The sequence below is a fragment of the Aulonocara sp. 'chitande type north' Nkhata Bay genome, linkage group LG4, assembly GCF_057382095.1.
Source record: "Aulonocara sp. 'chitande type north' Nkhata Bay isolate Kocher_YH1m ecotype deep benthic linkage group LG4, A_spYH_male_GT1.1, whole genome shotgun sequence".
Classification (NCBI taxonomy): domain Eukaryota; kingdom Metazoa; phylum Chordata; class Actinopteri; order Cichliformes; family Cichlidae; genus Aulonocara; species Aulonocara sp. 'chitande type north' Nkhata Bay.
The window spans coordinates 37,901,299-37,926,029 of record NC_141347.1 but is presented as its reverse complement, the minus strand read 5'-3'; the positions used below and the strand labels follow the sequence as shown (position 1 = coordinate 37,926,029).

General features: G+C 45.2%; 2 protein-coding genes across 4 annotated transcripts in view; both read left to right on the top strand.

Moving 5' to 3' along the window:
* Positions 1 to 24,731, top strand: part of syngr1a (synaptogyrin 1a) — a 153,405-nt gene that overhangs the window by 89,306 nt on the left and 39,368 nt on the right. The gene's annotated exons all lie outside the window — the stretch shown is intronic.
* On the top strand, positions 794 to 23,829 carry LOC147333317 (integrin alpha-3-like). 3 transcript variants are annotated; one of them, XM_086290417.1, is made up of 29 exons: positions 794 to 915; positions 2,521 to 2,690; positions 4,678 to 4,805; positions 5,435 to 5,520; positions 5,595 to 5,731; positions 5,806 to 5,912; positions 6,013 to 6,105; positions 6,853 to 6,912; positions 6,998 to 7,151; positions 7,319 to 7,512; positions 7,590 to 7,678; positions 7,857 to 7,990; positions 8,136 to 8,213; positions 8,309 to 8,376; positions 11,244 to 11,380; positions 12,118 to 12,261; positions 12,337 to 12,434; positions 14,313 to 14,481; positions 15,392 to 15,478; positions 15,593 to 15,672; positions 15,747 to 15,824; positions 16,867 to 16,969; positions 17,040 to 17,216; positions 17,360 to 17,482; positions 17,702 to 17,812; positions 22,082 to 22,180; positions 22,286 to 22,411; positions 22,864 to 23,005; positions 23,693 to 23,829. In XM_086290417.1, exons 2-28 carry the CDS (start codon positions 2,533 to 2,535, stop codon positions 22,972 to 22,974), a joined length of 3,129 nt encoding a protein of 1,042 aa, XP_086146543.1. In that variant the 5' UTR covers positions 794 to 915; positions 2,521 to 2,532; the 3' UTR covers positions 22,975 to 23,005; positions 23,693 to 23,829. The 3 variants fall into 3 exon arrangements, with proteins under 3 accessions (XP_086146543.1, XP_086146542.1, XP_086146541.1); XM_086290416.1 differs by having other exon boundaries at positions 22,864 to 23,018; positions 23,693 to 23,821; XM_086290415.1 differs by having other exon boundaries at positions 22,864 to 23,725.

Sequence of the window (24,731 nt, the reverse complement as noted above, 5' to 3'; positions counted from 1 at the left end):
ACCTGGACCCACAACACCATCGCCCTGTTAAAGAAGGCCCAGCAGTGGCTGCACTTCCTCCATGTCCTGAAGAAGAAGAAGAACCTGGACCAGAGGTTCTTCTTCAAGTTGTGGTGCTCTCAGTGGAGCACTGCTCCTCAGCAGAGAGCATGCTCTCCTACTGCATGGGTCTCTGGTATGCAGTGTGTGTGTGTGTGTGTGTGTGTGTCATTAACTGTGTTTTTAACATCAGAAAAAGGAGAAGAAAGCAAGACAGGAAGCAGCAACAAAGACAGGAAATAAACCCAGAAAACCGTGTGTGTGTGTGTGTGTGTGTGTGTGTGTGTGTGTGTGTGTGTGTGTGTGTGTGGCGAGAATCAAGGTGCCCTCAAATGTCCAAACAACCTGAATCATTTTGTGACTTTGTGTGGGTGGGTGCTCAAATGTCTATTCATGTGAGTTCTGGGCTTTGTGAGGACATTTGGTTTTGTTTCATGGACTTGAGCGGTCAAGGTTTTGAATGTCTTGGACCTTCAAAACCAATTTCAGGGTTCTGTTCTGGTTCTAGATCAGGCGTTCTACAAGCAACATGAGAACATGGGTCTTCACAAAGATAGAAAGACAAATATAGTGTGTGTGTGTGTGTGTGTGTGTGTGTGTGTGTGTGTGTGTGTGTGTGTGTGTGTGTGTGTGTGTGTGTGCGCGCGCGCGAGAGAGAGTGTGGGGGTGGGGTTAACCGAGAGAGAGAGACATGATTTCATTTCAGGGCGAGTGAGCACGGCTGAAGAATGAGAATGAGGGCGTGAGTGAGGGAGGCATCTGAGCGTGTGCAGATCAGTCGGTGAGCAGACGGAGGAGAAGTCAGACGGAGCAGTGCGGGAATCAAACTGACAACCTGCAAGGGACAAACCAACGAGCCAACAGGAAGAGCAACAGGTCTGCATTTCTTCCTCTACCCTTATTTCTTTACATTTGATCTGACAGGGACAGACTTCAGACCAGATTTCTATTATTCAGCAGCAAATTTAATATCTCAGTAAATTCATTCCAGGGTTAGACGGGTGTCCTCACGCTGTAATGAAGTGCCACAGAGTCAAAATACTCCACATCTAAAGCTAATGTACTGTAAGTCTGCTGGGTAAAGATGCTGTGAGAGGCTGTAGCTCAGGTGGCAGAGCAGGTCAGCCACTAATCAGAAGGTCGGTGGTTCGATCCCAGGCTGCCTCCGGGCTGCATGTCAAATATCCTTGGGCAAGATACTAACCCCATGTTTGCCTACTGGTGGTGGTCAGAGGGCCCGGTGGCGCCTGTGTCCGGCAGCCTCGCCTCTGTCAGTGCGCCCCAGGGCAGCTGTGGCTACAACGTAGCTTGCCATCGCCAGTGTGTGAATGTGTGTGTGAATGGGTGAATGACTGAATGTAGTGTATAGCGCTTTGGGGTCCTATGGACTAGAAAAGCGCTATACAAATGCAGGCCATTTACCATAAAGTGTCTGTGTGGGATAGAAGAGAGCATAAAAACACTTCATATTTAATGCGCTGTTACATGTAATTAATGTTTCATTAGTGCCAGAACGAACAGCCTGAAGTGAAAGCAAAAATACAGTCAGTACAGGTATACTGTTTGCAGCTCACAGAAAGACAGTTTCTCAGTATTTACTGAAAGACATAAACCCAACAGAAAACACAGAGAGAAGAGTAAAGAGCTGCAAGGAAATACAGTAGAAAAGGATAAGGAACACAACGATAGCACGGAGGAGAAAAGCTCATAGCTGCTGAGGTGTTACTGAAGTTTTGGGTGAAGTGACTTTCGTAGATTCTCTGTGGCGTTCAGGGTGACCAGAAAACTGTTTCCTTTAGCTTTGCTGCTGCGGACACCTGCTAAACTCTGCTGGAAAAAGAAATCAGCATCTCCATTAAGCTTGTGAGCAGGTAGAATGATGAAGTGCTCCTCATTTTCCATACCAACTTCAAATCAACCGTGGCAGAGCGACCACCACCAATCCCAGCAGATCATCACAAAGTAGGAAGCTCACACAGCTTGGATGAGCTGCACTCTTTCTTAACATAACCCAGAGAAAGCTGAGCAGCATCAATCCTGCTTCCAGAGATTCAAACTTCAAATAAAAGATTACAATAATCTTTGACTTTTGATTTTCATGCTACCTTTGTGAATTACATTTCCAAATACAACCCCAATCCAGTTTTTTCGAGATTATACCAAAACGTCCCGAAACGCAGCAGATTAAGTTCACGGTGGAGTGTGACTGTGAGGGTATAAAGAGGCTCATCAATAACAGTGTCGTCTGCATGAAAGAGATAGATGGCTATCCAGACCACAGTCAGCATTTTAACACTCTGAGAGATTCACTCAGGACTCATTTGATGACACGACAAAGGTACGGCTCAGCAGCTTTCACATTTCATACGTCTTCCACTGAGCATCAGTTACCATGACGATACAGCCAGGTAGAATAAAACCCGTGTGACATTAAAGATAACTTACTGACAATCGCACTTCTGACTTTTTTCTGCTGTTCAGGTGTGTGTCTCCATGGCAACAGGTGTGTGCATGTTGCTGGTTGTGGGTATCAGCGTGTGTGCAGCGTTTAACCTCGACACATCATTTCCACTGCTGAAGATGGGCGAACGAGGAAGTCTGTTTGGATTTTCTGTTGCTCTGCACCAAGACCTGAAGACAGAGAGCTACCTGTGAGTACACACCTGTGTGTGTGTGTGTGTGTGTGTGTGCGTGTGTGTGTGTGTGTGTGTGTGTGTGTGTGTGTGTGTGTGTGTGCGTGCGTGTGTGTGTGTGTGTGTGTGTGCGTGCTAGCTGTACATCTGCTTTTAGGTGTGTCCGGGTAAATGATCTGACTTCAGACTGAACCTTAGGTCAGCAGATCTCTACTGTCCTCAAAGTGACCATTAACACCAGTGTTGTGACAGAGCGGGCTTGTGTGGGTCCTTTTCTATAGATGAAGAACTGCTGGATTATTTTGATGAAGCAGAGTTCAAAGCAACATTGTTTCCACTTTTCATCAGTTAGAACCAAATCTATCACAGCTAATCAAAGCAGCAGTAAAACAGGAAGTGAGGTCATATCTCAGAAACACTTTCATGTGTGAATAATAAACGTGGCATTTGGAGTTGTGAGGACGTTTAAAATAGTGGATCATTTTGTGGTCGTCGTGGGCAACATTTCTGTCCGCTCTCTGGCTTCACGGAGTGGTCTGTCTGGCTTCAGGTGACTGTTCTCCACCGAATTCTGGCCGACTTCTCCGCTTCCTTCACTGGACCCTATCAAACACACACCGTACTCTGTGTGTGTGCGTCAGACACACACAGAGTCAGGTGAATGCCCCACAGCGTTAATAATATGTCTGAATTCTTCTGAAGTCTGCGCAAACAGCAGATAAAGGACAAGGCGGTATTAAGAAAGGTGGAGCTTCAGGAGGTTTTCGGGGGCTCCGTAATGTCGGGGAGCAGAGGAGTGACAGCGCCCACCTCTGTCAGCGCGGCGTTTATCGTCAGAGTGAGTCCGAGCAGATGCCGGCAGGTCACATGGTGCAGCCTCACACTGCACACACACATTTTTAGGTTAGACTTTCAAAATAAAAGCAGCTCAAGTCTCTGCGCGCAGCTACTGTCTGCAGAGTATTGTGTGAGAGTAAACTGAGGTTAGATGGGGGGTCTAACAGGAAGTGCAGGTCACACTAAAGCTGCACATTTCCTGTCTCTATGTGAGAGGCGGTCACACAGAGGCCACCCAGCTGTCTGTCTCTAGTCACCGTGACAACTGTCTCTTTATACTCTGTAATTGGATTAGCTGTTAGTCTCACACACACACACACACACACACACACACACACACACACACACACACACACACACACACACACACACACACACACACACACACTCTAATGTAGCTTCCTTGGAGTGTTCAGGGGTTAGGAGGTCAATGTCTTTGATTGGAAGTTCCCCCCCTCCCCCCAGGTGTGTTCCTCTGTGATTGTCACACTCATGATCAATAATTCAAAATCACAACAACTATCACCTCAAGGCGCTTTATATTGTAAGGTAGACCCTACAATAATAGATACAGAGAAAAACTCAACAATCATATGACCCCCTATGTGACAGTGGGAAGGAAAAACTCTTTTAAAACTCTTTTAAAACTCCCTTTTAACAGGAAGAAACTTGCAGCAGAACCAGGCTCAGGGAGGGGCGGGGCCATCTGCCATGGTCTTATGGGTTCTTGAGGACACTATGCATAGTCAGGTGATTCTGGGAGACACGTTAAGCAGGTAGTGATGCCTAAGGACAGGCAGAGTTCAAATGTGTGTTTGATAGGGTTTGAGCTGTGAAGCAGTTGGGACCCCACAGCAGCAGTTAAACAGGTACAGATGCACAGTCAGGTCAGGCTGCTGTGAACGAGCTCTCAGCTGGGAGGACACGTTTGTTCCAGTAAAACTTTACTGTGAGACTAAATGTAGACGGCACTGACACAAACAGAGTCCCCCGAACTGTCTCTGGAAGGCTGGGCCGGTTTGCTCATCTTCAGATAATTCACGTCACGTGACTGAAGCTCCTTAGAAGGAGGCGACCCGTGTCCTCTGTGTGTGTCCTTCAGACGTTTCCTCATTTATTCCACCCAGAATCTCAAACGTTAACTGTGCCGTCTGTGTCATCCCGACAGGCTATTAGTCGGAGCCCCCAGAGAGAAGGCGGAGCCAAATGTTCCAGCCAATCACACAGGAGGAGTGTACACCTGTCCAATCAGTGCCAACCAGTCAGACTGCAGGAGGATGAAGCTCATAGATCCAAGTGAGTCACACGTGTCCTTAGCCTTATTGGCTGGTTTGTTTACTTTCTCTTGTATCGGTCAATCACAGATCAGGTACTCAGCCTGACAGTCAGCGACCCGTTTCCTGAGCTTGTTTGGCTGCACTAATGGGTGATGCTATCAGTGTCCTGGTGCATTATGGGAACTCCATCCCTCAGTGAGCAGTGAAAGCTGCTGTGTGTGTTATCGGCTGCTCAAACACAACAACAGCAACACACCCACCCACATGTACACACACACACACACACACACACACACACACACACACACACACACACACACACACACACACACACACACACAGTGTTTATATGGAGAGAAACTGTCATGAATCAGCAACTCACTGATCTGAGCTGACTCTCCCGGCTGAGGTTAGCCAGCGGGTATGTGACACCTGTGTGACAGGTCCAGGTGAGCTGTGCTGTCATACTGCTGCAGCTCAGGTGTGCAGGATAGCACCTGCTCTGTCAGCTGCTGGACAACATATTTGCAGCACAGGTCGTATGGGGTTAGAGTCAGTGGAATAAATCACACAAAAGTTTACTTTTTTACCTTTACCCCGTCAGTGGGCGGAGCCTACAGTCTGTGACTCACCTGTGATGTGTTTCAGCCAAGATCCATGCTGATGAACTGGTCGAGGACATGTGGTTGGGCGTCTCAGTAGCCAGTCAGGGCCGGCCTGGGGGGCGTGTCCTGGTGAGTTTGTGCTCTGATTGGCTGATTATTTTCCTATTGGTGAGAAGTTAAAGAATGGCGTGTTTGCTCTGCAGGCATGCGGTCACCGCTTCACAAAACTCTATGGAGCGTTCAATTTAAGGCAAATGATTGGCCGCTGTTATCTCCGTGGAAACGACCTGCGGTACGACGAGAACGACTCTAATTGGCAGGACCCCGAACAGTCCTGCAGGTATGTCACATGACTGCACACTACAGGTGATGAGTGATGCTCCGCCTCCTCACCTGCTGCCTGTCTGTATTCAGTCATCTGGGTGATTTCACTGGTGAGGTCATGTGCGGGATGGGGATGTCAGCGGCCATCACTCAAAGCGAAGTCATTGTTGGCTCGCCTGGAAGCTTCGAATGGCAAGGTGATTCTATTCTATTCTATTCTGATGTTTTTCTTCCTTTTCAGAGCGAGCATCTCAGCTCTGTGAGCATCTAATGCAGTTCATGGTGTGTGTGTTGTAGGAAACGTCCAAGTCTCCTGGATGAACCCTGACGATGAGTTTGACACCAAGAAGAGCTCCTTCTCCAACCAGAAGCACAGGAACATCTACATCGGTGCGCCGTCTCTTTAAATAGCTCATTCAGATCTGAGCTCGGTCACACGTGTCTTCCTCAGGGCAGGACAGTATTTAAATCAGCTACATGAATGTGCCTAAATAAGGTTTGCAATGAGCACATGCGGTTTGAGACAATGATTTAATGAGGGTGGAGCAGAGGGACGGTGTCCTGTAGAAACGCTAATGTTCCTCAACACAGAGCAGAAGCTCTCGTCAGGCTTAGCTTATTGTGAGCAGTGTTTCAGGTTTTTAGTCACACGCTGACGCAGAAAAGAGTCCATAGTGAAAACTCTCTGTTTGTGTGTCTTCATTCAGAAACGCATGCGTCAAACCGGCTTTCATATCGTTCAAAAAGTGTAATTCTGGTTTCTGCAGGAAGTGTTTGCCGCCACAGGTGGCTGTGAGTCCGGCTCTTTCCTTTGACTTAAATAAATACCTGCAGCCTCACAAGCTAAGTGCAGAGTTACGTATGTGGATGAGCAGCCGATACTTTGACGTGCGGATCAGTCAGGATCTGAATCGTGCTTTGTGTTATTGTTTTACGTGGCAGACTTATTTTAATGAAGCAGGTCTCCTCTGGATCAGTCCTCCATCGGTCTCGCATGTATCTATCTGTCTGTGTGTCACAGAATTCAGCTGCTTTTATTTTGAAGTTTCAATGAATGTTCAGACATGTATGCTTTTAATGGGAACCTTTCCTACATTTAAAGAATTGAAGCTGAATGTAAAACGTGTATTTGTGCAGGATATTCTGTCGCTCAGGCTCCTCGCCTTCTCTCTGAGGATGATGAAACCATCGTAACAGGTGAAGACTTTTCAGCTAATCAGGAAGCAGCTGGTTGACCTGTAGATTTACTGATAGATGTGTTGATTGGTGTGTTGTTGAATAGGAGCTCCTCGGGACCGTATGGAAGACGCTCATGGCTCGGTGCTGCTGGCCGTCAAGCGCTCTGATAAACTGATGATTCGCCAGAAGCTGCGCGGTCAACAGATGGGCTCGTATTTTGGGAACGCCTTGGCAGTTACTGACCTCAATAATGACGGGTGAGGAATGGTTTATGGGTCACATGACCCGCACTGAGGCAACACGGTCAGTACCTTTAGTAAAATCTTCTGATGACAACGACTCAGTGGGAACCACAGAGCACCATAATCTAAACCTGAGGAACATGTTTCAGGAACACTCACTGAGCTGCTTTTTTGTCCCACAGGTGGAACGACCTGCTGGTGGGCGCTCCTTTTTATTTCCACCGTCAGACGGAGGTGGGCGGGGCAGTTTATGTCTACGTGAACGTAGGAGGGAGGTTCAATTCTGAGCCCAGCGTAGTGCTGAAGGGGCCGGCGGGGTCGGCATTCGGCATGGCTGTGGCCGCTGCAGGAGACCTCAACCAGGACGGCTTCCAGGGTGAGGGCTCAACGTGATGCTGGTGTTTTCGTGATCAGTAATCAGTAGTCATGGTGACGGGTCTTTGGTTGTTCCAGACTTTGCCATCGGAGCTCCTTTTCATGAAGCAGGAAGTGTGATGATCTGGACAGGAAGCAGTGAGGGCATCTCTACAGAGCCGAGCCAGGTCTCACAAAAACACGGTCCTTTCTATGTTTGACCCACATTCCCAGGACACAACTTTCAAACCAACTCTGAACCATCAGAGTGCAGACATGTCCTCACGGGCCAGACAAGTTTTGCCAGTGATGGTTTTTAAATTGGTGTGCAGACACACCTGTGACCCCGCCTCCTCCTCTGTACAGGTGATCCGAGGCAGCACGGTCTCCCCTGTTTTCGGGACTTTTGGCTACTCCCTTTCTGCAGGCGGGGATGTTGATGGGAACTATTACCCGGACCTGCTGGTTGGTTCTCTCGATGATACCGTTGTTCTGTTCAGGTACCAACTTCTGCGCTAAATAGTGCTCATCTAAAGTACATTTTGAAGTCCTCAAAGTACTGATCATTAGCACTTACTGCTAATTAAGAGCTCAAGAATAACTAAATTTATGCATTTATTAATGGACTGATGTGTTGATCCTCAGGAGTCGACCGGTCATCCATTTAAATAAAACACTCAAAGTTTCTCCGACCATCGTGGACCCAAACAGCTGTGACTTCTGGTGAGATTCAAAGCTACCATCAGCTAACATGCTCACAGACCCTCAGTACGGAGGTGTTTTCACACGATAACATGCTAACAGCTCAACTCTCTCAGTATACAGGTGGAAGTGTGTTTCTTCTACATGTTCAACAGGGGAGAGAAGAGCGACAGAGACAACATCAGTGAGTCAAAGACAAAAAAATGCACCCATATTAAATCTGATCATGCTAACTTCTGCGAAGGTTGGAAGGCTGGGCTGGAAGGTTTGGCTCTGTGGAGGAGAGCATACGAGTGGCCAAAACAGGACTGCAGGGAGATGTCCGTGAAGGATAGCTGAGCCAAATTAAACCAGGAAGTATTGTTCAGACGCGGTAGTACACCTGTAACATGCTATGTCTACCTGGAAGGTTCAGAATCAGTCCCGTTTCATTAGTTTTTGATGGCGTTTGATGCAAGAGTATTTACATATTTTTCCTGTTTGCTTTCCTTCTCCAATGCCCATAGCTGCGGGCTTCCTTCAGTTTTAGCTTAAGGATGCATTAACCCAACCTTCTGGCTGTAGTTGCTCATTATATCCTACCAGGTGCCCATGTGCCAGTAAAATCAGTCATAAACTGTTATCTATCAAAGTAAATCATGACCATTCCCAGTTTTCCCAGAGTTTGGCTGTTGAAAGATGAAGTCATGTGACTCATCCAAAGTTCACGTCCCTATGGCCTGCTGCAAGAGGAGGTGCTGCCTTCAAAGCTGAGCTCACGGCTGGATTAACCTCCAACAGGTGGACTCTCACTGTCCATCTCGCATCACTCTCAGCACCAGCAGACAGAAACTACGCAGCAGGATTTTATCAGGCAGTTGAGCGAGATGGTGGAGTGTCAGCCCACCAACGTGTAACCATGGAAACAGCCCGTAGTGGTTTCTGACCTGTAGAGACACACCTGGGTCAGGTGACCTGAGGTAACACCTCAGGAGAGTCTAAGCGAGCACAGCAATCGACCACACTGCCACTAACAAGAGGTTACAGGCTGGACTTGCTAATGACATCAACTTCCTGTGCGTGCGTGCGTGCGTGCGTGCGTGCGTGCGTGCGTGCGTGCGTGTGTGTGAGTGATTGACAGGACACAGCTGTCAATTAGATCCAGTTTTTAATCAACACACACACAGACTCTGAGCGTGTGTCCTTATTGTGTCTCGTTAACTTGACCAATCAGAGCTGAGGCCACACTGTTGCTATAACACGCCTGTACACACACGCACAGATGACATCATGCCGTGTCCTTGTGTGTCCTCTTGTCCCCTGAGTGATTCTCTGAATGATAAATCACATTAGAGAAACTGATATTATTACATCTGAGACTCTCGCTCTCTCAGTGTGTGTCTGTGTTTGCTGGTTGTGTTAATTTGACCAATCAGAGACAAGGTCACCCTCACTGTGTCTCTGGACCCGAGCGTCTTCTGTCTCACAGAGAAGCTGATAACTGTTAACATGTCAACTACACACAGAAAGAGAAGACCAGAGTCCATTCAAGTATTGGCTAATTTAGCATTGGTGTGCAAATATAAATATATTGATAAACTATTGATAAACCCCAGCATAAAAAGAGTACTTCCTCTGTCATCGCAGGTCACACCAACCAAAACTGAAAATAATTTCAAATTAATAAAAAGATTTTTTCCCTGCAAGTTGATCTCCTCTAAAGTCGTCATGTTCCATTACAGAAGCATTGTGAGGCTTCAGCCAACTATCAGTAATACATCCGATACCTTTTCTGCTATAATTAAACCCCAACTCAAACCCCAAACTGTAGTATTGGCAGAAAAATCAGTGTGATGGCAATAATCCAGAGTATCTGTCAATCCCGAGTGAGAAGCATCCACCTTTATTTACTCTGGAGGAGGCAGTAGAAGTTTGTGAATGGAGTCTGATACGAGTTAGTGAGTCAGAGACGCTCACTTCTGACTGGTGATGGGCACATGTGTAAAACCCCAACATTAGTCAGAAGGGAGTTGTTCCTCCCAGCCACTCTGCTAAAATAATAATGATAATACATCAACTATACGTTTATGAGAATGCATCAGTTTCTGTGTAATAACACTATTTTTGTCTGTATGTATGTTTATGAATACAGTATTCTTTTATTCTATTAAATAACTTAAAAATGACTGACTGAAGCTTTAAATATCCATCTTCTACAGTATGTCAGCTAACACTGCTGGAGTTATTTTCATTTACATTAAATGAAACTGATATGTCCCACCAAAGGTGATGTTGTAAAAGTAACTTCGGATGTGCTACCTGGGCAGTGTATTCATTTAAATTTAGTTCAGCGCATGTTTTTTAATCTAAGCTACTGAGTGTGGCTGTCGACTCCCATGATCTGATGCTGCCTCACAATGTCGTCAAGCCTTTGTTTGAACATGTTTGTTCTTAATCTTTTCACAGAGAAACTAAAGTATCAGAAATAAAATGTTGTGTATTGAAATCCAGTCTAAAATGTAGATTATCTTTATCTATGAATTTTAATGTGGAGTTCCTCAAGGATCAATTCGTGGTCCTACTCAATTTCATAAAAATCTTGCCGGAGTTTTAATAAAACAGTCTTGTATTTTAGATGTCTGTGAAGGTTCTCAGTCAACCAGGTCATCGTAGTCACCCTGTCATGTGATTTCCTGAGGTCAGATGACCCAGGATGTGAGTGGGCGTTAAGGTGTCTGGGGAGGGAACTCAAAACTGGATTGAAAGAGGATGCCAATGTTCACATTTTGGACAGAGAGGACAGATGGTTTGAAAGAGGAGTGAAAGAAGCATTTATGTCCACTGTGAGCGACCATCTTTGAACAGAGGCGGGGGTTTACGACACCAACTGTCTGCCATCTATAATCCAGTTTTGAGTTCCCTTCCCAGACGCCTTAAAGCCCACCCAGATCCTGGACTCTATTGGTGTCTGTCACATGTCAGGGTTAAGGAACAACAAATAAATCACATCACAACCTGTGATTATCTTACGCCTGTGTGTTTTATATTTGAACCCTTATCTTTGTGTCACAGCCATCCTCTTCACGCTGAAAGCTGACATCACTAGTGTCAAGCCCCGCCTCAATTTTCATGACAACGGGCAGAGCGTGTACTCTGATTACCTGTCGATGCCGCTGGAGGAGTGCAGGACGCTGAGAGTGGGACTGCAGGTGAGACAAACACAGGCATAGCACCCCCTACAGGCTGCTGAAATCTGACAAGCACGTCCACTGAAACAAAACATTTAGTGTCGATGTGAGCGGCGAGTGTCGGAGCTGTGTCACGGTTTATTTAAGACTAGCTCACTCTGAGAATCGTCCCAAACCAGCACACCACATAACGAGAGCAAAGACCAAACGTGGTCCTCCAGTTCTGCATGAAAAAACTTAAATTATATTTTTTCCTTTAATTAGAGTCAGATGAAGGAAGTTCTGCTGTGTGAGATATAACGAACTGATTCTGATGATCAAAGTCATGATGACTTTCTGCCGCCATGTTATTCATGCGGCTGCTGACAGACTCCACATCCTGCTTCTCAGCCACAGCTCAACAGGAAAACCACAGCGAGCATCTGAGGTGGTGTGTAGGCAGGTCGAAGCAAAAGTCACGTTCGTTCATGTCTTCGGTTTGTGTTTCTGATCGCGTTCGCTCGGCTCTCGTCCTGTTTTCACTCTGTGATTCTGTTTCAGTCTGTCAGCGAGCCTGCTGTTTCTCATGCTTTCAGTCCACTGACTCGTGTTTACTTCACATTCCTGCTGATCACCACCTGCTTTCAGCCTGATTTCCTCAGCTCCAAGTGGCCAGTTCACATCAGTCTGGCTGGACAGATCCTGCAAAGAAGCTCCTGCAGTCCACGTCATGTTGGCACTGAGCTGATGTTCAGTTTCTGTGTTCTTATGTTCTGAAGAGTGTAATCAGAGACAAAGTGGAGCCTCTGGTGTTCTCCTTGAATGCCTCCTTGTACGAGAAGTTTCCCAAGAAAAAGAAGAACGTGCAGGACCTGAAACGCCTCCCGGTGCTGAGTGAGACCCCCCAACCCATCAGAACCCAGGTCAGAACCCATCAGAACCTTTTTATAGAAAAGCCAAACTCTGCTGGTCTGACCGATGCTGTCCTTGTCCCTCAGATCCACATCCAGAAGGACTGTGGTTCTGATAACCGCTGCCACAGCAACCTGCAGATGACAGCTCGGTTCACCGATGAGAGCCAGAAAGCTTTCCCCGAGTGAGTGAACAGAACACACACTGCTCAGCCCAGAGTCCAAAAAAGATGATTGGACAGAAACACTCAGCAGGAAGCATGAGGTCATGTGATAAGAAGCCAATTTAAAGGCATGATGAAGCAGATAAGAAGCTCTGTACTTCACTGGAGTTAAAATCTTTGTTATTATTTATCATTATTTATTATCTCATTTATATTTGTATACCCAGAAATCCACTACACTTGAAAAAGAAAATGAAGCAACTACACGTCTGAGACTAATCATTGTTACAGCTGTACACTCCATGATTCAGCAGCTTCAGACCCTCCTTTAGCAGCAATAAGTTGTTGTGATTGATTTGACCAAACAGCATGTTATTAATTTGCATGAATTTGTTGTCGTTGATGGTGGAGCCAATGAGAATCCATAAGGAATAGAATTGATAAGTGATATCAATAGTGAAATCGCTAAATTCTTATCAGTTCCCATACCTGGGCGCACCATGTGAACATCAGTTTCTATCATCGAGTGTTGTCTTGTGACTACACTCGATGCTCCAGTGGATACATCTCTGTGGAGCGAATCACTGGAAGCCCCGCTGTTTCCTCCTCCTCAGAGTCAGCATTAAACAGCCTCACTCACCCCGGGTCACCACTGACGATGTCAGTAATGGTCATCAGTGCATCCCAACACAAACCCAGGCAGTATTCTTTTATTTTATTAAATAACTTAAAAAATCACTGACTGAAGCTTTAAATATCCATCTTCTACAGTATATCAGCTAACGCTAATGCTGAGTTATTTTCATTTGAATGATATGAAATTGATCAATGAAATTGATTTAGGAATGTCCCCATGCTCTGTTTCAACCAATGCTCCGGGCAAACCAGGGTTTGGTGGACCAGAGTCTGTGTGCAGCCTGAGTCCATCGCACACCGACCTGTACCCCCTTGGCACCTTACCGGCACACTGAATGTCTCTACCAGACTGGGTGAGGGTGTTGGAGCACTTTTTCCTCCTCCATCAGTGGGTACTCCTGGTGCATGTGTACCGGTCATCTGCACCACCAGCATTGCTGTCCCAATCTTTGTGGGACTCCCAGTAAGCAAGGTGTAGCGTCCACTGTCGCCAAGACCTGTGGTGACAGATAGAGGTTAGTTGGAGATTGTTGTTGCTGTCCTTAAGCGGACAGTCGAAACGGGGAAGTGCCACGGGGCCTTCTTCTTGGGGCTGCTGCTAGCTGGTTCTCAGCCAGTGTCACAGCGCTGCCACGGGTTTCTAACACTTCAGTCTGGCACTACCACCATCTCTGCCAGTGCCCCCTCTCCTGGATGGGTCAGGGGACTGACCTTGTCCTGCTGGGCAGTTGAGGGCCACTGTAACATGTGTTAGTGTTTCACAGTGTTTTAATTACAAGGTGCCTTTCAGGCGGATGTGCCGACTAGCTCAGAATGTTCCTTTTACCACATTTGATCCCGGTGCAGCTGTCTGCTCTCAGCTCCTTCCTTCTCCATGTCCTGGCGTGCTACTGAAATAGGGCAGAGCTGGCCAACCTTGTCTGGCACCTCCCCCTGAACCCACAGACCACATCCCACTGCAACCACTTACTTGATGATTGACTTTGATATTCCACTTACTTCCCTGAAGGTGTTCTGCCAGAAAGCCTGAAGGCCAGTGTCTCCTACTAACTGTTAGGTACTGAGATATAATGAAAAACAAAATTCAAATATTTCACTTTTAAAGGAAACTGTACAAACATTAAGAATAAACAATAACAGACAAAAGAACAGAAGACTGGCTTAGAGTCTGTGAGATACAACATGGTTAGAGTCTGTCAGGTGATTATTAACTAAGACAGCTGCTGAGGTTCGGCCGATGTTTGTGTTCTTGTGTGTTTTCAGGCTTGAGGGTACTCAGGTGATGTACTTCAACTCCACCATCAAGAGGCTGTTTCTGGAGGTTAACATCAGCAATACACCATCAACAGGTCAACCAGCAGAGGATGCTCACAACACCATTCTGAGCATCAGCATCCCACCATCACTTATCTACTCTGGAGTAGAGACAAAGGTAGAGCAGAGCTCCGACCATCTAAAGTGGAACACCACGGTGACTTTGTTAGAGCAGCTGTAGGTATTACAGGTACTGTGCTGCAGTGGTTTGTATCATATCTATCTAATAGACTCCAGTTTGTGCATGTAAATGGAGAGTCCTCTTCACACACTGAGGTTAATTATGGAGTTCCACAGGGTTCAGTGCTAGGACCAATTCTGTTTACATTATACATGCTTCCCTTAGGCAGCATCATTAGAAGACATAGCATACATTTACACTGCTATGCAGATGACACCCAGCTCTATCTGTCCATGAAGCCAGATAACACACACCAATGAGTTAAACTGCAGGAATGTCTTAAAGACATAAAGACCTGGATGGCCGCTATCTTTCTGCTTCTTAATTCAGATCAAACTGAGGTTATTGTACTCGGCCCTGAAAAGCCTAGAAATATGGTATCTAAGCAGATTCTTACTCTGGATGGCATTACCTTGGCCTCCAGTAACGCTGTGAGGAACCTTGGAGTCATTTTTGACCAGGACATGTCCTTCAATGCACATATTAAACAAATATGTAAGACTGCGTTCTTCCATTTGTGCAACATCTCTAAAGTTAGAAATATCCTGTCTCAGAGTGATGCTGAAAAACTAGTTCATGCATTTATTACTTCCAGGCTGGACGACTGTAATTCATTATTATCAGGAAGTCCTAAAAACTCCCTGAAAAGCCTTCAGCTGATCCAAAATGCTGCAGCAAGAGTCCTGACAGGGACTAGAAAGAGAGAGCAGATTTCTCCTGTTTTGGCTTCCTGTTAAATCCAGAATTCAAAATCCTGCTCCTCACATACAAGGTCTTAAATAATCAGGCCCCATCTTATCTTAATGACCTTGTAGTACCATATCACCCCTTTTTCTTTGTGTTTCAGGGTGATGCCTCGGCAGTGGTGGAGTGCTCTGTGGAGGGGACCTCTCTTCAGTGTGAGCTCGGGAACCCTTTCAGAAGCACCAACAAGGTAGGGAATATCACTGCTGACCCAGGGCACTAGCATTGCTGCTGTCTGCTGCTGTCTGTACTGCAGTAACTCTGCTGAGCTCTTTCTGATGTATTGTCTCTTCCTGTGTTTCAGGTTCAGGTTCTGATCAAATTTCAGCCATCTGAGATCAGTTTGGACACACGCGAGATCCAGTCTGTGCTGCAGCTATCCACGTACGGCCTTCACCACACGCCACTCTCTCTGTGTTTGTTGGAGGTTACTGAGTGGCATTTCTGTGTGTCTTCAGGCTCAGTGAACAGCCGGATCTGTCCCCAATCTCCGTCTTCATGGTGGTGGAGTATTTGCTGCAGACATCACTCAGTTTGTAAGTACAGATCAGGTGCACATCAGGTGGCCCGTCTGAGCTTTAAGCTCACAGCCAGGGAGGAGAATCTGAGTTACGACTCTTTGTTGTGAAATGAATCCAGACTGACAAGGACAGTAACCCTGCCCCAATGTGAGCCGACACAAAACAAACCGAAGCACAGTGGAAACGTTGACCTCAGCTCACAGCGTCAAAATTAGTAAAAAAATGATGAACATCAGCACATAGATAACAGACAGTATCAATAAACACATGCCTTACATCCATGTAAATGCTGAATAGACTGGCTCTATACTCAAAGTGCTTTATTTAACTTGCATCATTCATGCAAGCACTTGAGTGTGCTCTAGCTCACATTCACACATATTCATATTCAGATGGAGCATCTTCAGAGCAAGTTGATGATGATGAAGCCTTTGTTTGTCACTAGCAGTTCCCTGCAGTGAAATTGGACTCCTTGTACATACATTACACAATGGGGATGGTACCTTGCTCCGGTGTACCTGAGGGTAGCTGTTCGGTAGATTCAAACTCCCAGCCTTCCGGTCACGGGGCGACCACGCTACCTACTGAGCTATCCCTATGCCTTCACACCGTAACACCGTGAAAAGACATGACAAGCAATAGGGGTGGGTAAATGGGGTAAGAGTGACCCGGTGTAGACGGCAGCATCTCTGCCCTGGTCCAGTTGTGTCTGCGTGTGTGTCCTCTAGCCCGACGCAGGTGGCCTTGTAGGGCAGCGAGTCATTAAGTTGGAGTTAGTATCTTGCCCAAGGCAGTCAGGGATCAAACCACTAACCTTCCAGTTAGTAGGTGACCTATCTTGTGAGCTACAGACACCCTGTACTTATATGGTTAATGGGGGACAAGGAAGTGAGGCAGGTATGAAGAGGATGAAGAGTGCAACACACTGCACTCGGGAGTGCTGGACAGGTGAAAAGAAGGGCCACAGTGGTCCACAGAAACGCTCCAACACGGAGCCACACTTCTGAGTATTTTAAATGGAGAAGGCATGGTAACCTTTCATCTGGTACCTCGACAGAATTTCAACGTCAGGCCCCACCTCCTTCAGTGGTCATGTGATCGGTGAGGTGGCCATGAAGAAGACAGAGGACATCGGCAGCCTGCTGGTCTTGACCTTCCAGGTTAGTCTGAAAACATTTACAGTTCTGCGTGACCCTCACCAGGTCAGGTGTGAACGGTATTCTCCATCAGGTGCATGTCCAGGGAAAGCCGCTGGGCCACCTGGGCACCCTGGAGGTGGAGTTTGATTGGCCGATGGAAGCCACCAATGGGAAGTGGCTGCTGTACCTCACAGAGATCCAAATAAACGGTACTTCAGAGCCTCGCTGCTCTCCACCCGGCAACATCATTAATCCTCTCAACCTCACGGTAACCACAGCAACATCAGCCTCATACACTACTTTCAAAATAAAAGTCGTTCTTCTTTAGAATAAAGGCCAATTAAAACTGAACTGTTTACCGAAGATTTTAAACTTGTCTCTGAAAGTTAGCCTGTCTTCCTGTTGGTTCAGCTGTCAAAAGAGGAGAAGAAGAAGATGAAGAGGAATCTGGATGAAGTAAACGAGGAAGAGGAGCAGACTGACAGAACTCCAACTGTCCTCCATCTTCAGAGAAAGAAGAAGCGCTACAGTCTGGTACAGACACAAGCACAGGGACACACTGTTTCTACAAGCTTATTGACAATCTTGGAGGACAGGACAGTTTTAAATGTGGGGACATTTAGGAGAGAGGACAATTTGAGGAACAATTTTGACATGTTTTAGAAAACTGAGGGCTTCTGAAGAACATGAGGACATTTTTATGAGGACGTCCACAGTTGTGTTTCAAAGTAACCACAGCAAACCGTGTTGCAGGACTGTGTCCGCGGAGCGAGGTGCGTGAAGTTCGTCTGTCCTCTCGTCAGCATGAACAACTCGGCGACTCTGACCATCAAAGCCCGACTGTGGAACTCCACCATGATCGAGGTAAAAGGGCAGCCCCAGTCTTATACCCTCATTTAATGCCCACTTTCATTCTTCTGGTTCACTTCCTGCCAGTTTAAAATGCAAGCATGCAAACATTTACCAGCTAAAGAAGCAAACGGAGACCAGTGTTGGTCAAGTTACTTGAAAAAAGTAATCAGTAACTAATTACTGATTACTTCCCCAAAAAAGCAATCCCATTAGTTTACTGATTACTTATTTTCAAAAGTAATTAATTACTTAGTTACTTTTTAAAAACATGATTTACAACCTGAATAGGTGATAAAGTGATAGATCTTTCAGCCCAATTCTACTTTTTCTGCATAATCCATCATACAAAATGTAATCAAATGTCTCTTTTTAAAACTTGTTTTATTAGTTTTAATCTTTTAACTTTATGCATCAAGCAAAGATTTAATTATATGCAACATTCTCTGACTGGAAGAAATTTGTTTAACATTTAAACCTATTTTCTGCACATTCCATCACATCCCCCACATCCCCCCCCCGAGTCATTCTAACTACCAGAAACCTCGAAGCACAGACCGAGGGGGAGGTGTGGCAGCAATTTTTTTACACCAGCCTATTAATCAACCAAAGACCCAGACAGACTTTTAATTCATTTGAAAGCCTGATGCTTAGCCTCGTCCACCCCAGCTGTAAACTCAGAAACCAGTCTTACTTGTTATCATCTATCGTCCACCTGGGCCTTACACAGAGTTTCTGTCTGATTTCTCAGACTTTTTATCTGGTTTAGTTCTGAGCTCAGATAAAATAATTATTGTAGGTGATTTTAACATCCATGTAGATGCTGAAAATGACAGCCTCAACATGGCATTTAATCTGTTATTAGACTCAATTGGCTTCTCTCAAAATGTAAAAGAACCTACCCACCACTTTAATCACACTCTAGATCTTGTGTTAACATATGGCATAGAAACTGAACATTTAACAGTGTTTCCTGAAAACCCTCTCCTGTCTGATCATTTCCTGATAACATTTACATTTACAATAATTGATTACACAGCGGTGGAGAGTAGACTCTATCACAGTAGATGTCTTTCTGAAAGCGCTGTAACTAAGTTTAAGAATATAATCCACCCACTGTTATCATCTTCAATGCCCTGTACCAACATAGAGCAGCTATCTGAACGCTACCCCAACAGAGGTCGATCATCTTGTTAATAATTTCACCTCCTCACTACGTACGACTCTGGATACTGTAGCTCCAGTGAAAACTAAGGCCTCCTGACTCCGTGGTATAATTCTCAAACACGTACCCTAAAGCAGATGACTCGTAAGCTGGAGAGGAAATGGCGTGTCACAAATTTAGAGGATCATCATTTAGCCTGGAGAAATAGTTTGCTGCTTTATAAGAAAGCCCTTCGCAAAGCCAGAACATCTTACTATTCATCACTGATTGAAGAAAATAAGAACAACCCCAGGTTTCTCTTCAGCTCTGTAGCCAGGCTGACAAACAGTCAGAGCTCTGTTGAGCCAACCATCCCTTTAACGTTAACTAGTAATGACTTCATGAACTTCTTCACAAATAAAATTTTAATCATTAGAGAAAAAATGACCAATAATCATCCCACAGATGTAATATTATCTACAGCTACTCTTAGTACCATTGATGTTAAGTTAGACTCTTTTTCTCCAATTGATCTTTCTGAGTTAACTTTAGAACCCATTCCTACAAAACCACTCAAAGAAGTCCTGCCATTAATTAATGCTTCAGTCTTAAATGGTAAATGGCCTGTATTTATATAGCGCTTTTACTAGTCCCTAAGGACCCCAAAGCGCTTTACATATCCAGTCATCCACCCATTCACACACACATTCACACACTGGTGATGGCAGCTACATTGTAGCCACAGCCACCCTGGGGCGCACTGACAGAGGCGAGGCTGCCGGACACTGGCGCCACCGGGCCCTCTGACCACCACCAGTAGGCAACGGGTGAAGTGTCTTGCCCAAGGACACAACAACCGAGACTGTCCAAGCCAGGGCTCGAACCGGCAACCTTCCGATTAAATATGATCAACCTATCTCTAATGATCAGCTATGTACCACAGGCCTTCAAGCTGGCTGTAGTTAAACCTTTACTCAAAAAGCATCTCTAGACCCAGCAGTCTTAGCTAATTATAGGCCAATCTCCAACCTTCCTTTCATATCAAACATCCTTGAAAGAGTAGTTGTCAAACAGCTAACAGATCATCTGCAGAGGTTTATTTGAAGAGTTTCAGTCAGGTTTCAGAGCTCATCACAGCACAGAAACAGCTTTAGTGAAGGTTACAAATGATCTTCTTATGGCCTCTGACAGTGGACTCATCTCTGTGCTTGTCCTGCTAGACCTCAGTGCAGCGTTCGATACTGTCGACCATAATATCCTATTAGAGCGATTAGAACATGCTGTAGGTATTACAGATACTGCACTGCAGTGGTTTGTATCATATCTATCTAATAGACTCCAGTTTGTGCATGTAAATGGAGAGTCCTCTTCACACACTGAGGTTAATTATGGAGTTCCACAGGGTTCAGTGCTAGGACCAATTCTGTTTACATTATACATGCTTCCCTTAGGCAGCATCATTAGAAGACATAGCATACATTTACACTGCTATGCAGATGACACCCAGCTCTATCTGTCCATGAAGCCAGATAACACACACCAATGAGTTAAACTGCAGGAATGTCTTAAAGACATAAAGACCTGGATGGCCGCTAACTTTCTGCTTCTTAATTCAGATCAAACTGAGGTTATTGTACTCGGCCCTGAAAATCTTAGAAATATGGTATCTAACCAGATTCTTACTCTGGATGGCATTACCTTGGCCTCCAGTAACGCTGTGAGGAACCTTGGAGTCATTTTTGACCAGGACATGTCCTTCAATGCACATATTAAACAAATATGTAAGACTGCTTTCTTCCATTTGTGCAACATCTCTAAAATTAGAAATATCCTGTCTCAGAGTGACGCTGAAAAACTAGTTCATGCATTTATTACTTCCAGGCTGGACGACTGTAACTCATGATTATCAGGATGTCCAAAAAACTCGCTGAAAAGCCTTCAGCTGATCCAAAATGCTGCAGCAAGAGTCCTGACAGGGACTAGAAAGAGAGAGCAGATTTCTCCTGTTTTGGCTTCCTGTTAAATCCAGAATTGAATTCAAAATCCTGCTCCTCACATACAAGGTCTTAAATAATCAGGCCCCATCTTATCTTAATGACCTTGTAGTACCATATCACCCTATTAGAGCACTTCGCTCTCGCTCTGCAGGCCTACTTGTTGCTCCTAGAGTATTTAAAAGTAGAATGGGAGGCAGAGCCTTCAGTTTTCAGGCCCCTCTTCTGTGGAACCAGCTTCCAGTTTGGATTCAGGAGACAGACAATATCTCTACTTTCAAGATTAGGCTTCAAACTTTCCTTTTTGCTAAAGCATATAGTTAGTGCTGGACCAGGTGACCCTGAATCCTCCCTTAGTTATGCTGCAATAGACGTAGGCTGCCGGGGGATTCCCATGATGCATTGAGTTTTTCCTTTCCAGTCACCTTTCTCACTCACTATGTGTTAACAGACCTCTCTGCACTGAATCATATCTGTTATTAACCTCTGTCTCTCTTCCACAGCAGGTCTTTATCCTGTCTTCCTTCTCTCACCCCAACCAATCACAGCAAATGGCCCCGCCCCTCCCTGAGCCTGGTTCTGCCGGAGGTTTCTTCCTGTTAAAAGGGAGTTTTTCCTTCCCACTGTCGCCAAAGTGCTGCTCATAGGGGGTCATATGATTGTTGGGTTTTTCTCTGTATCTATGAAGCGCCTTGAGGCGACTTTTGTTGTGATTTGGCGCTATATAAATAAAATTGAATTGACTTGAATTGTTACTGCCCATCTCTGATGGAGACCAGAAGAATTCAAAACTACAGCTTAAAGAGACTAAACCGTCTGCATCACAACTACAGAGACAAGTGGTTTTTATTCTATTTGTTACATTTTATTTAGATTGATAGTTTCTATTTTTGGTTTCTTTTGCTCTATATTTTTTAAAGTTGATTTTTTTTTTGTCTGTGTGTTAAAGTGTTGTCGAAATTAACCCTCGTTATCATTTAAATACTGCATGAAAACTCTTAAGACCTCTGAAATGCAAAAAATGTCATCCTGTGAGCTCAGAAAGCATTTCTGTCCCCAAACCTGCAGACACCTGTGCTCAGATATCAGGACTTTTTGTCTTTTTCATCCTCTCATGGCCAGTTATCGCTTCTTGTTGTGTTTCAGGACTACAGCGATGCGAGCAGTGTCTTGGTTCAAGGTCAGGCATCTCTGAAGCTGCAGACCAACAAACCCACCGTGAACATGGAGTCTCACAGCTCGCAGGTAACAGATTGCAGCCAGTGCCCCCTAAGGACCATTGCACCCTCCTTCACAGTTCACTGTATGTGGCTGTAGTTTCCTGCTGAATCTCTGAGGTATTCTCTGCAGATTGAGGTCTACATCTATCCAGATCTGGGGCTACAGGTGGACTCTGGCGCCCCCCTATGGATCATCATGTTGTCTGCCCTGGCAGGTGTCCTGCTGCTGGCTCTCATCTGTCTGCTGCTCTGGAAGGTAACCCGGGTGTTAACATACAGAAATGATGCAGCAGATAAAGTCATAGTCCAGGGAAACTTTTTACAAGTGGATATTATCCCCCGTCTCCACAGTACTCATATATTGTTATAATAACAGCTTACTTTCAGCTGCCTGGTGTTTTGTGTGTAAACTGAAAGATGATTTTGATCAGAGGAAGTCTTTAAATTATTCATTTGGCATAGAAACTGGGAGAAAAAGTCTTAAATGATTCCAGTGAAATCATTGTTCCTGAGCTGGATTTACAAACCATCCCTGAAAACTCAAGAGTGCTTCTGAAAGATAGCTCCAGTTCTGCTGCACTGCCAGACTGGTTCCAGTTTTAGGTTCCAGAGCAGCATCAACTCATCACCACTCATCACCATTCATCATTCATCTGTATCGTGAGCTTTATCTCTGTAAAGTGTTGTGTGTCGCCCCCTGCTGTTCAGTGTGGGTTCTTCAGGAGAGCCAGCACCAGGGAGCTGTACCAGGCAAAGACCCAGAAGGCCCAGATGAAGAGCCAGCCATCTGAGAACGACAGGCTGACCGAGGAGCTCTGAGGCTGGGGCACCGCAGCCAGAGAGCCCGGCTGTAAGGACCAGAGGTGGAAGGGTTACTAACTGATTACTGAGACTATGAAAAGTGCTGAGTCAGATCAAAGTTAAAAAGTTTGTACTTGCTTAAAGTAGTCAGCACTGATACTTTGAGGTTCTTTGAAATTTTGTCTTAAATTTGATCAATTCTAGGTTTTTACTAATAACGGCATCCCCACAAATTCATCTCCCATAATAAAACCTGTTTCATCCATAATCTCAGGGACCATTTGATTTTCAGTAACCTCCTGTTTCCATCTGCTCTACTTTTTCTGATTGATCAGCTCAGCAAAAAATGTGATTGCTTGTGTTTGTTGGCTTTTCTCTGCAGATTTGATGGAGCTTTTATTCTGAAAGGAGTCACAAAAGACACATTAACAGAAAACGGCAGAAAAAAATTAAGCGGGCTCACCCTTTAATGTGTCTGTGGCCACACCTGCTAGATTTTTGCAGCCAATCAAATCAAATTTCACACACACAAATCCCGACAGACTCCTTAAACCAAAAAATATTCAGTTTGCTGTCAATGCAAGGAATTATGGGAAATCACCCCAAAATAGGACCAGTATGAATCTGCCTTTCAGCAGATCACTGGTTATCCCAGCAAACTCACCTGTGTCACCTATTCACTGCCTCCGTGTCTCTGTGGACATACAAGGTCTCTGATCCCTCTTTTTCTCTGCAGTGTGGGTTCTTTCTGCGTCAGGGGGTGTGGCGGGCGGTGGCGCTCCATCAGGGGAGGATTATGGGTAAAGACGACCTACAACAGCAGCACATGGATGCTGACGGATTCCTGATCCAGGACCAAGTCTCCTCATGTCGAAACAGGAAGTCCCCGAAACACTGGGTCACTTCTTGGACTGAGACTCACTGAGAGACTCTCAGCGTCTGAAAAAATAAACCAGACCAGACCAAACTGGACTAGGCCAAAACAAACCAGTTCTAACTGGACCAACACACTGCCAGTGTGAGTCTGCTGTCATGTGAAAACCTCGTAATGTGTTTACGTTCATATTGTAGACGGAGATGTGAGGTTTCCAGCTGACAGCAAGCACAGACGATTGATTATAGATGATTGGTTATTGATCTGTGTGTATATGTGTACATCTCTTAGCCATGGATTGATTGGAAACAGATTGGTGTTTTCCTTTAAAGGGCTGGAATCAAAATGAGGGGACTGCTCCTTTAATATGGCAGCAGTCGTGTCTTTGTGCTGCCTTCAAGGACCCCCATAAAATCTCCTTTGAGAAAGCTGTTAGTAAAACCATCCCGGTTGCCTTTAGGTGCGGTCGGCTCTTCTGTGAAACTGTTTGGTGTCTCGTGTACTTTTACAGGCTGTTTTTGTATATTTGTGATATTTCTGACTGCGCTTGAAAGTCTGTGTAAAATGTGGGTGCGTTAACTGCATATCAGTGTCTTTGTCAATGATATTAAACTATTTTTTGTATAACTGGCTCTGCTGTTTAGAATAGAATAGAATAATCCTTTAATTGTCCCACAAGCGGAAATTTGGTTGTAACAGCAGCCAGAAAGACACATATACAAACAAACAGTACACAGGACACAGAACAGAAACATACACAATTTTTCTTACATATTTACATTAAGGACAATGGTTACTATATACAGAGAGTACTGTACAGTTATTAAATTTAATAAAAATAACTACAGATAAGAGGCAAACCAGGTTGTAGTGCGAATTGGTTGATTAAATTATTGCAGTT